This window comes from Mustelus asterias, chromosome 1, assembly GCF_964213995.1.
Source record: "Mustelus asterias chromosome 1, sMusAst1.hap1.1, whole genome shotgun sequence".
Taxonomy (NCBI): domain Eukaryota; kingdom Metazoa; phylum Chordata; class Chondrichthyes; order Carcharhiniformes; family Triakidae; genus Mustelus; species Mustelus asterias.
Genome location: NC_135801.1, coordinates 176,732,466 through 176,744,295, shown reverse-complemented (window position 1 = coordinate 176,744,295; position 11,830 = coordinate 176,732,466). Strand labels below are relative to the sequence as shown.

At 48.8% G+C, this 11,830-nt stretch overlaps 1 protein-coding gene across 5 annotated transcripts in view; it reads right to left on the bottom strand.

The window, feature by feature from the left end:
* Nucleotides 1-1,076: 1,076 nt before the first annotated feature.
* The window catches only part of LOC144500523 (leucine zipper putative tumor suppressor 3-like), a 235,981-nt gene continuing 225,227 nt past the window's right edge, over nucleotides 1,077-11,830 (bottom strand). For 4 of the 5 annotated variants that reach the window (XM_078223586.1, XM_078223606.1, XM_078223614.1 and 1 more), the window contains 2 exons: nucleotides 8,210-9,046; nucleotides 1,077-2,065 (listed from right to left, as the gene is read on the bottom strand). In XM_078223586.1, the coding sequence (XP_078079712.1) occupies nucleotides 1,355-2,065; nucleotides 8,210-9,046 (1,548 nt within the window). In that variant the 3' untranslated portion in view covers nucleotides 1,077-1,354. The remainder of the gene's footprint in view (nucleotides 2,066-8,209; nucleotides 9,047-11,830) is intronic. The other variant, XM_078223578.1, reaches the window with a different exon arrangement.

The window sequence follows — 11,830 nt, the reverse complement described above, 5'->3', positions numbered from 1 at the left end:
ATCTGGTAGGATGTCCTGTGTCTGAGAGCTGCCGGAATATCAGGTGGCCGGCAGCTCTCCAGTGCCACCAGGAGGGCTGGCCACTACTGGGACTGCAGGCAGTCCCCCGCATAGAACAGCATGTAGGTCAGGCTGGAGTGATTCCTCCAGGGTCAATTAGCCAGGTTCCAGAATCGAGTGGGAGGTCACAATCAGGAGGCTGAGGAGGGGGGAGGAACAAGTCGGGGGGGGGGGAGGGGGGGGGGGCGCAATCACCATTAGGAAGCAGGTACCCTCTATTGGGTAGTGCCCAAACAGGAGGGTGCCCTTACTTAGCCTCAAGCCCACAACCATGCCACCAAGGGTTACCTGGCAACCTGACCGCATGGCTCGGACCAGCTGTGATGAGAGGTGGCCCTTCAGTGGCTTTTATTTGGTAACTTAAGGCTTCAACTGGCCCAAAGGCAAAAGGGCCGACGGAAACCCAACCCTCCGCTTGTAAAGTCCCATCAGAGTCAGGTAGATGGCTGGCATGGGGCCCCCGCCAGGTCACCCATCCTCACCTGCCCGTCCACTCCCAGGGGGAGGGAAATACCCGACCAATGTTTCTGAGCTTCGAGTCATTGGAATACATGCCTGGAATCCATTACAAAAACAGGAAACGTTGGAGAAGACACTGCAGGTGAGGCAGCGAGAGTCCGAGTTAATGTTTCACACTGGGGGCCATTGACTAGAGCTGGACCATGTTACGAGAATGAAATGTTGTGAGGCAGGAGATAGCGGATGGGCAAAAAGTGGGAGGAATAGAGAGAAGAAAGAATGAGGAAAGGTCTACAATAGGGTGGAAGGCAGGAATGATTTAGGGACAGGGCAGATATTGATGCTGTTTGCCCCGAGGAGCGTTTTGCAGCATTTTCTGCCTCTATTACAGATTTCCAGCATCCGTGGCGTTTTGTTTCTCTGTAGTTGGGACGAGGGCAGTGCCGCGATGTGGCAGGATGTGCCAAGCCAAGTAGGAAACACAGCTGCACGGGCAGGAAGTTGGAAGCAGGTCGTCTGATTTCCCCCCCCCCCCCCCTCACCCTCCCCGCACCACCCCCCATCTTCCCGACCCCACCCCAGATGCTGAGGAACAGAAACAAAAAGGAAATGCAGTAGGCGGTTGGGTGGGGGAGATCGGTGATAGTCAGACCACAGCCAGGTTCAAAATATAAAAATGTGGAGGCCGAATTTTGAAGTCAATCATACGGTGGCGGACATTGTGTTGAAATGAGGATAAAGCACAAAGGTGACTGTGAATCTAACAGACAGATAGGTTTGGACAAAACATGTAAATGGTCCCATTTATACATCAATAGAAAGTCGTTTGTACAGGTTATATTTCAGTGGATTCTATCCGTTCCAGTCGCGATGGCGTCCATTGCTTGATTTCGTCCGCTGTGGGAGAGTTGGTCTTTGAGTTGATATCGCCAAGTTTGCTCTCGAGTGCCTGGTTCTTCTGGTACATTTCCACATAGTTCAACTGCAGCTGCTTCTGATATTTGATGACTTTCTCCTTCTCGTCCTGCCACGTCTGCTTCTCCTCCTCGAACTGGGCCGCCTGCTGCTCGTGCTGCTGCCTCTCGAGCCTCAGCTCCCCCTGCAGTCGCTCGATCTGTTTCTTCAGCGTCTTCACCGCGTCCTCGCTCTGCCGCTGCATTTTCGCCTCGTCGCTCTCGCAGGCTAGCTGGTCCCTCGGCTCCTCCTCCGGCGGCTCCTCGCCGCTCCAGTTCTGGCGGCCCGCCGCGGACAGGGCCTGCTTTAATCCTGAAATTTCCGCTTCGTTCTGGCCCAGCTTTTCCCGCAGGAGCTGAGCCTCACTGGTTTTCCTCTGCAGCTCGTTCTCGCACACCTCCAGCTCGATGCCCTTGGCGTTGACCGAGTCCTTCAGAGTGAGAACCTGCTCTTCTTTGACCCTCAGCGCTGACGTCGCCTCCTTTAGTTGTGTCTTTAATGCCACCATCTCGTTCAGTTTCTGGGCCACGTCAGCTTGTGAATCCTTCATCTGTTGCTTCATTAGGGAGATCTCGCCGGCCTTTTGGCAAACCTGAGACAAATGCAGAGAGTGTGAGAAAAATGGGCCACCAACACCTCCATTTTAAGATTCGCCTCCAGGGCCTCGCTCTCCCCTATTTCTACAACCTCCTCTGGGCTTACAATCCGCAATCCCGCACTCATCTAATCCTCAATATTCACCCGCTCCACAATTGGTCTTCAGCTGCCTGGAATTCCTTTCCAAAACCCCCTCTGCCTCTCTTCTGTAAAGATGCCCCTTAAAACTTCGATCAAGATTTTAATCATCCGCACTTATATTTCCTTGTGCAGCTTGCTGGTAAATGTAGCATCAGAGCACTCCTCATACAATCCCTACAGAGCAGAAGGAGGCCATTCGACCCATCGAGTCTGCACCGACAACAATCCCACCCAGGCCCTATCCCCGTGACCCCACATATTTACCCTGCTAATCCCTCTATCACTAAGGGGTAATTTAGCATGGCCAATCCACCTAACCCGCACATCTTTGGGTTGTGGGAAGATACCGGAGCACCCGGAGAAAACCCATGCAGACACGGGGAGAACGTGCAGACTCCGCACAGACAGTGACCCAAGGCAGGAATTGAACCTGGGTCCCTGGCACTCTGAGGCAGCAGTGCTAACCACTATGCCACCGTGCCGCCCTGTTATGAATTTACTCAGTGACATCTTTTGAAATTCCAAATATATTACAACTTTACACGTGCTACTCATTCATAAACTCCCTACAGTGCAGAAGGAGATCATTCGGCCCATTGGGTCTGCACTGACCACAATCCCACCCAGGCCCTATCCATATAACCCCATGCATTTACCCTAGCTAGTCCCCCTGACACTAAGAGGCAACTTTGCGTGGCCAATCCACCTAACCCACACATCTTTGGACTGTGGGAGGAAACCGGAGCACCCGGAGGAAACCCACGCAGACCCGGGGAGAACGTGCAAACTCCAGAGAGACAGTCACCCGAGGCAGGAATTTAACTTGGGTCCCTGGCGCTGTGAGGCAGCAGTGCCAACCATTGCGCCAGTGTGTGAAGTGCCTTGGGACATCAATGATGTGAGAGGTATATAGATCCTAGATGTTATTGCTATTTTAGGTCAGTGGAGTAAGACAGACAGAAGAGTCACAAGTCATCTTGGCTCTCACTGTGTCTATGTGGTTGAATTTACAAATAAAGAGAGCATCCCTTTAACTCTGAAAGATCTGTGTATCGATGACGGTGTAGACCAAACCATCTCCAATGATAGAGTGGCAGAGGACACTTTTTTAAAAAGTCATACAATCCCTACAGTGCAGAAGGAGGCCATTTGGCCCATCGTGACTGCACCAACTCTCCAACAGAGCTATCTTACCCAGGCCCACTCCTGCCCTATCCCTGTAACCCCACGTGTTTACCCTGCTAAACCCCCTAACTGGCACATCTTTGGACACTAAGAGGCAATTTAGCATGGCTGATCCACACCTCTTTGGACTGTGGGAGGAAACTGGAGCACCCGGAGGAAACCCACGCAGACATGGGGAGAATGTGCAAACTCCAGACAGTCACCCGAGGCAGGAATTTAACCTGGCTCCCTGGCGCTGTGAGGCAGCAGTGCTAATTACTGTGTCACCATGCCACATAATAAATGCTGGAAAAAGAAACATTTCTTGGGCTAGACCGGCGAGGCGGGGCTGGGGGGCGTGGATGCATTGGATTGCTCAATTAGTAGATGCACAATGAGCTGAATGAGCTCCCTCTGTGCTGTGAGATTCGATTATCTTTAATAAAATCAGACATTAAATAAATTGCCATAATAAATTTTTCAGTCTTTGGACTGACAGACGATGATTAATTGAGCGGGATTTTCCAGCCGCACGCACCCCAAGACTCGAAAGTCCTGCCCGAGGTCAATGGACCTTTTTCATGGTCCGCCAACTTTTCCATTCCGCCTGCTACGATTCTCGTGGTGGGAGTTCGGGGGGAGGGAATGGGACATTTCTGGACATTATCTGACAAACCACTTTGAAGGTAACCTGAGATGCATTAATGATATCCCTATGAACTAATATAAACCAAACAAAGTGCATGGGAGCTGGTCCACACATTCCCAGGAATTGCTGACAACCTGACCCAACACACAGAAGATTCCCAAACAAATTCTGCAGCTCTTATTAATTCTGGCCTACAAACTTCAAAAGGTCATGAATGAAGCCCAATCCATCACGCAAACCAGCCTCCCATCCACTGACTCTGTCTACACTTCCCACTGCCTCGGGAAAAGCAGCCAGCATAATTAAGGACTCCACGCACCCCGGACATTTTCTCTTCCACCTTCTTCCGTTGGGAAAAAGACTGAGGTCACGTACCAACCGACTCAAGAACAGCTTCTTCCCTACTGCTGTCAGACTTTTGAATGGACCTACCTCGCATTAAGTTGATCTTTCTCTACACCCTAGCTATGACTGTAACACTACATTCTGCACTCTCTCATTTCCTTCTCTATGAACGGCATGTTTTGTCTGTATAGCGCGCAAGAAACAATACTTTTCACTGTATGTTAATACATGTGACAATAATAAATCAAATCAAATCAAAATCAAATCAAAATATGAAAGGAGAAGGTACAGGGGAAGGCCGTTCAGCCCCTCAAGCCTGCTCTGCCATCCAATGAGACCAAGGCCGATCTACATTTTAACTCCATTCACTTGCCTTGGATCTTTTGTATCTTGTTGAGCATAAATCTATCATTAAAATCTCATATTTATGTAGCACTTTGAAGTGCAGTTACTGTGGCAGTTAACAAGCAAGCACAAACAGCAAGGTGTTCACAACCAAATAATTTGTTTTTGTGATGTTGATGGAGGGATAAATATAGGTCACGGTACTAGAATAATTCTTTCAGAAACATCATTGACCAGGAATGTTTCTCTCTCTACAGATGCTGCCAGACCTGCTGTATATTTCCAGTTTTCATCTCAGATTTTCTGAAGTATTTGGCATTTGTGTGGAGTGTGTACATGGTGTTAATCCTATTGTCTGGGGGTAGGTTAGAATCCCTACAGTGCAGAAGGAAGCCATTCGGCCCATAGGGTCTGCACCTACAACAATCCCACCTAGGCCCTATCCCTGTAACGCTACAAATTTACTCCGCTAATCCTTCTAACCTACGTATCCCGGGACACTAAGGGGCAATTTAGTATGGCCAAAGCGCCTAACCCACATATCTTTTGACTGTGGGAGGAAACCGGAGCACCCGGAGGAAACCCACGCAGACACGGGGAGAACGTGCAAACTCCACACAGACAGTGACCCAAGCCGGGAATCGAACCCAGGTCCCTGGAGCTGTAAGATAGCAGTGCGAACCACTTTGCCTTGCTGCCCTTGGATGGTGTGGAGATGCCGGCGTTGGACTGGGGTAAACAGAGTAAGAGTTTTAACAACACCAGGTTAAAGTCAAACAGGTTTATTTCAGGAAATAAACCTGTTGGACTTTAACCTGGTGTTGTTAAAACTCTTACTGTGCCCTTGGATGGGCCAGAGGAGTTTTTCCTGTTCCCTCACTGTTTACATACTCATAAGGTCAAAAGTCTGAGAGGAGAAAAGAACCATGGGTAGCTGCTGCATGGAGTTCATGTCCACAGGGTCCTGAAGGTGGACGGACAGGGAGAAAAGGCCAAGAACCACCACCATCCTTGTTGCTCATCATGACTCTAACCAGTGGCGAGCACCCACCATCCCCACCACTGACTCTGATTTTGCTAGGGCTCCTTGATGCCACTCTCAGTCAAAGGTGATCAAGGGTGATTGCTCTCCCCTCACCTCTGGAATGCAGCCCTTCAGTCTAGGCCTAGGCCAAGGTTGTAATAAGATCAGGAGCTGAGTGACCCTGGCGGAACCCAAACTGAGGGTTAGTGAGTGGGTTATTGCTGAATAAGTGTCACTTGATGGCACTGCATCACTTTGCTGATGATGGGGGTCAGACTGAAAACATGGCACTGGATCGGATTTATCCAGCCTGTTGTGGACGGGCATACCTGGGCAATTTTCCACATTGCCAGGTAGATGCCAGTGTTGGAGCTGTACTGGAACAGCTTGGCTAGGAGAGTGGCAAGTTCTGAAGCTTTTCAGTACTATTGCTGCAATGTTGTCGGGACATCCAGAACCTTCAGATGTTTCTTGACACCATGTGGAGTGAATCAAATTGACTGAAGACTGACATCTGTAATGTTGGAGCCCTCAGGAGGAGGCCGAGATGGATCAGCTACCCTGCCTTACTGATTAAAGACGATAACAAATGCTCCTTGTCCTTTGCACTAATGTGCTGGGCTGTGCCATCATTGAGGATGGGGACATTTATAGTTAGTTGTTTAACTTTCCACCACTATTCATGACTGGATATGACAGGACTGCAGATCTGATCACTTGGTTGTGTGATCACTTAGCTCTGTCTATTACATGCTTCTGGCACAGTGCCCAAGTCTTAGCTGGTAGCAAGTCAAAGAACAAAGAAAATTACAGCACAGGAACAGGCCTTTCGGCCCTCCAAGCCTGCACCGACCATGCTGCCCGTCTGAACTAAAAACCCCTACCCTTCCAGGGACCATATCTCTCTATTCCCATCCTATTCATGTATTTGTCCAGATGCCCCTTAAAAGTCACTGCGTATCTGCTTCCACTACCTCCCCCCGGCAGCGAGTTCCAGGCACCCACCACCCTCTGTGTAAAAAACATGCCTCGTACATCTCCTTTAAACTTTGCCCCTCGCACCTTAAACCTGTGCCCCCGAGTAATTGACTCTTCCCCCCTGGGAAAAAGAAAGCCCTGTTCCCTCAGTTCCTCTGTATTTGCTGATCTGTGATGCATCCTGGCCACGAAATGTCGTGATTTTAAGATTCCCGTTCTTGGTTTCAAGTCCCTCCATGACCTGCCCCTCCCTACCTCTGGAATCTCCTCCAAACCCACAATCCTCTGGGATATCTGTGTTCGTCTAATTATGGCTTCTTGTGCAATCCCAATTACAATTGTTTCACCATTGGTGGCTGTGCCAACAGTTGCCCAATGCCCTCAGCTCTGCAGTACCCTTGCTTCACCTCTCTGCTTCTCCACTTCATTTTCTTCCTTTCAGCTTCTTAAGCCGATCTCTCTTAGCCATCTGACCAAACATGCTACATGCACATTCTCCCCGTGTCTGCGTGGGTTTCCTCTGGCTGTTCCGGTTTCCTCCCACAGCCCAAAGATGTGCGGGTTAGGTGGATTGGCCATGCTAAATTGCCTCTTAGTGTCAGGGGGACTAGCAGGTAAATGCATGGAGTTTATGGGGATAGGGCCTGGGTGGGATTGTGGTCAGTCCCGACTCGATGGGCTGAATGGCCTCCTTCTGCAGGGATTCTATGATTCAACTTACCTTACATGGCTCAGTGTCACATTTTGTTTTATGATATCTCTGTGAAACAACTTGGGATGCTTCATTATGTTAAAGGTGCTATAGAAGGTAGGGCATCAAAGGATGTGGAGGTAAATGGGGCGAGGCATTGGTCAGTCTAATTGAATGGCAGAGCAGGCCTGATGAGTTTTTTTTCCTTCATTCATGGGACATGGCGTCGCTGACTAGGCCAGCATTTATTGCCCATTCCTAGTGGCCTGGGGGCAGCTGAGAGTCAACCACATTGCTGTGGCTCTGGAGTCACATGTAGGCCAGACCAGATAAGGATGGCAGATTTCCTTTCTTAAAGGACATTGGAGAACCAGATGGTTTCATGGTCATCAGTAGATTCTTAATTCTAGATTTTTTTATTGAATTCAAATTCCACCATCTGCCGTGCTGGGATTCGAATCCAGGTCCCCAGAACATTAGCTGAGTTTCTGGATTAATAGTCTAGCGATAATACCACTCGGCCATCGCCTCTCCCTACGCCCAGTTAAATGGCCTAACTTTTGCTCTTATAGTCTCACAATGCGTTTTGACTTTGACTGGTAGGGGATTACATGGCCTCAGTAGTAGTTCCATATACTAAGCATTCTCAGGAAGTATCAGAGAGCAGAGTCCTTGCAGAGACTCAGTGGATGGCTCTTTGAGCTGGGCATTGTACTCTGTGGGGGCAATGTTCTGAAAGAGTGAATACAAAATGGGAACTGATTGGAATCGGAATGGGACTATCATGATAGCTGTTCCTTACCTCCCATTTGGTTTCTTCCAGTCTGGGCAGAAGTTCGGACTGCTCTTTCTTGAAAGTCATACATTTCTTCTCCAGTTCCTCTCGCTGCTGCAGCAGCTGCCCAATATCCTCCTGCAGTTTCTTCTTCTCCTGTTGGAGTTTGAAGATCTGAAGCTGTAAGGCCTGCTGGGCTCTCTGTGACTTCTTGGACACCTGCTGGAGCTTGTTTGCATAATTCTGCTTCAGGTCCTCCATCTCCCGCTCCCAGATCTTCTGTTTCTCCTCAAAGACTTGCACGATGGCCGCCTCACTCTTGTCCAGGCTTCTTCTCATCTGCAGCACTTCCTGCTCCTTCTCCCACAACCGGTCTTCAAGGTCCTGAATGATGTCATCGTTCGATGGCGAGTGATACGTTAGTGTTTCTTGCATATGGTTGAGTTTGTTGAACGACGCCACGCTTTTACTGGAAGACCGTCCACTGTCAGAGGTAGATATTCCATTATAGCCCAGCATTCCCCTCTCACCGTATGAAGTTCCGAGGCGGTTGATGTGGCTGGTGGAAGCACTCATTGGCCCAATGTGCTGGCTGTAGCCTGTTCCATAGGTAGGAAGACTGGTCAGTGAGTTGCGGCCAGAATCGGACATACCTCCACCATGGTTTATAGTCCTACTGTGGCCGGCCTTGTCCAATACAACTCTCCCGCCTGAGGGGCTATTGCTACTGGTGTGATGAGCATTAAGGCTTTTCCTGCTGTCTATAATTCCATTGCTCTGTGGTGGGCAGAGGTTCTGCATGGAGTGGAAGTTTTTGGGGACAACTGGCTTGAAAGCGGAGGGCCTGATCAATGACTCACTGTTCTGTAGAGGAAGAATAGGCACATCATTACTTTTCACCGTGAATAATTTACTGAAGCAGTTCACATTAAACACATCGTGGTCCAACACTGCTGATATTTTGTTTGCATTTACACTGTAGAACCATTTTTAAAAAAAATTGCACTGCTGGTCCTTATTTATCAGGAGCTGAAACTGGCAAACTTAACCCTAATGGACAGGAAACCACACAGTCTGGTCCAGGCTCCTTGCAAATGCTACAATGCCATCAACACAATTCTAGTGTTATGATGGTTTGATTTAATTTGATTTATTATTGTCTCATGTATCGGGATACAGTGAAAATTATTGTTTCTTGTGTGCTATACAGATAAAACATACCGTTCAAAGAGTACACAGGGAGAAGGAAAGGAGAGGGTGCAGAATATAGTGTTACAGTTATAGATAGGGTGTAGAGAAAGATCAGCTTAATGTAATTGGCCATGCTAAATTGACCCTAGTGTCAGGGGGGATTAGCAGGGTAAATGCATGGGGTTACGGGAATAGGGCCTGGTGGGATTGTGGTCAGTACAGACTCGATGGGCCAAATGGCCCCCTATATTGTAGGGATTCTATGATTCTATATGGCAGGTCCATTCAAAAGTCTGATGGCAGCATTGAAGAAGCTGTTCTTGAGTCGGTTGGTGTGTGTCCTCAGACTTTTGTATCTTTTTCTCGACGGAGGGTCCCCTATGCACCAATGCTAAACTCCTGGATACGTAGAGTGAAGATCTGACCAGACTCTGGAATGGAGTGAAGCCAGATTCCATTTTGCTCCAGTTTCAGCTTGGATTCCTATCTGGATTCTGGTTGAATTTACACCTGAACTGAACCAGGAAACCGCTCCTATTTTCCTCGCTGTGCCTTTAGTTAATGAGGGAAAGGATTATTCAGTCAGACATGTCAACACAACAAATTATTAAAAAGATAATAATGATTAACCCCCAACAACTGAAAACATCCCTGTATTTGATCCTGTTGGGATGTGAAGGACAGAGATTAGACCTATAGGTGTAGTGGGCGAGGATTCTTACAACATAAACTGGAACTGCTGCGTATTGGCAGCAGTGTGTACCCTCTACAAGACTCCAATAGCACCTTCCAAACCCAGAAACTCGACCTTCATTTAGAAGGACAAGGGCAGCAGATACATGGCAACACCAACATCTGCAAGTTTCCCTCCAAGTCACACACCATCCTGACCTGGAACTATCTCGCCATTAAAATATAAATAAATCGATAAAGAGCTGAGGGTAGCTTTCAAAGAGCTCCCACAGGCACGATGTGCTGAATGGCCGCTTAGCTGATTCTATGGGTGGGATTCTCCAGCTGTTCGCGTTGGCGGGATTCTCTGTCCTGCTGCAGTGAATGGAGATTCGGCTAAGTGCCAACTTCTCCGTCCTTGCTTGCAGCAGCGTGAGGGTCCAGAGAATTCCGGCCTATGTTTCCAAGTATCCTTTACATCAAAACTTTACCTGAAACGGTTCCTTTACTCATATCCTTAACATGCAGTTCGTGCATGAGGCACCTCCTGTGTAATAAAGCTGCCTGCAGTGTGTGCTTGTCATCACAATGATTATGGGTGGCTGCTGGCAGTTCAGTATTGCTGCATCCTAAACATAACCATTTCCCAGTCGAGGATGGAGAGCTCATAAATAATACATGGTGGCCATGCGAGCTGGTGTGCACTTTGCAGGATGTGACTAAGGATGTCTTACTGCAGCTATACAGGGCTTTGGTGAGACCACACCTGGAGTATTATCATAGAATCCCTACAGTGCAGAAGGAGGCCATTCGGCCCATTGAGTCTATGCCAACCACAATCCCACCCAGGCCCCTATTCCCGTAATCCCACATATTTACCCTGCCAATCTCCTGACACCAGAGGCAATTTAGCATGGCCAATCAACCTAACCCGCACATCTTTGGACTGTGGGAGGAAACCGGAGCACCCGGAGGAAACCCACGCAGACACGAGGAGAATGTGCAAACTCCACACAGACAGTGACCCAAAGCCGGAATTGAACCTGGGTCCCTGGCGCTGTGAGGCAGCAGTGCTAACCACTGTGCCACCATACTGCCCACTATGTGCACCTTTGATTCTCTTGCCTAAGAAAGGATCTACTTGCCATAGAGGGAGTACAGCGAAGGTTCACCAGATTGATTCCGGCACGGTAGCACAGTGGTTAGCACTGCTGCTTCACAGCTCCAGGGTCCCGGGTTCGATTCCCGGCTCGGGTCACTGTCTGTGTGGAGTTTGCACATTCTCCTCGTGTCTGCGTGGGTTTCCTCCGGGTGCTCCGGTTTCCTCCCACAGTCCAAAGATGTGCGGGTTAGGTTGATTGGCCAGGTTAAAAATTGCCCCTTAGAGTCCTGAGATGCGTAGGTTAGAGGGATTAGCGGGTAAATATGTGGGGTGGGATTGTGGTCGGTGCAGACTCGATGGGCCGAATGGCCTCCTTCTGCACTGTAGGGTTTCTATGATTCTATGATTCTATGATTCCTGGGGAGATGAGATTGGGTTAACTGGGCCTGTATTCACTGGAATTTAGAAGAATGAGAGGGGATCTCATCGAAACGTATAATTTCTGACAGACTGGATGCAGAGATGTTGTTTCCTCTTTTTTTTATTTGTTCATGAGATGTGGGCATCGCTGCTTGCGCCAGCATTTATTGCCCATCCCGAATTGCCCTTGATGAGTGGCTTGCTAGGCCATTTCAAAGAGCTTTAAGAGTCAACCACATTGCTGTGGCTCTGGAGTCACATAG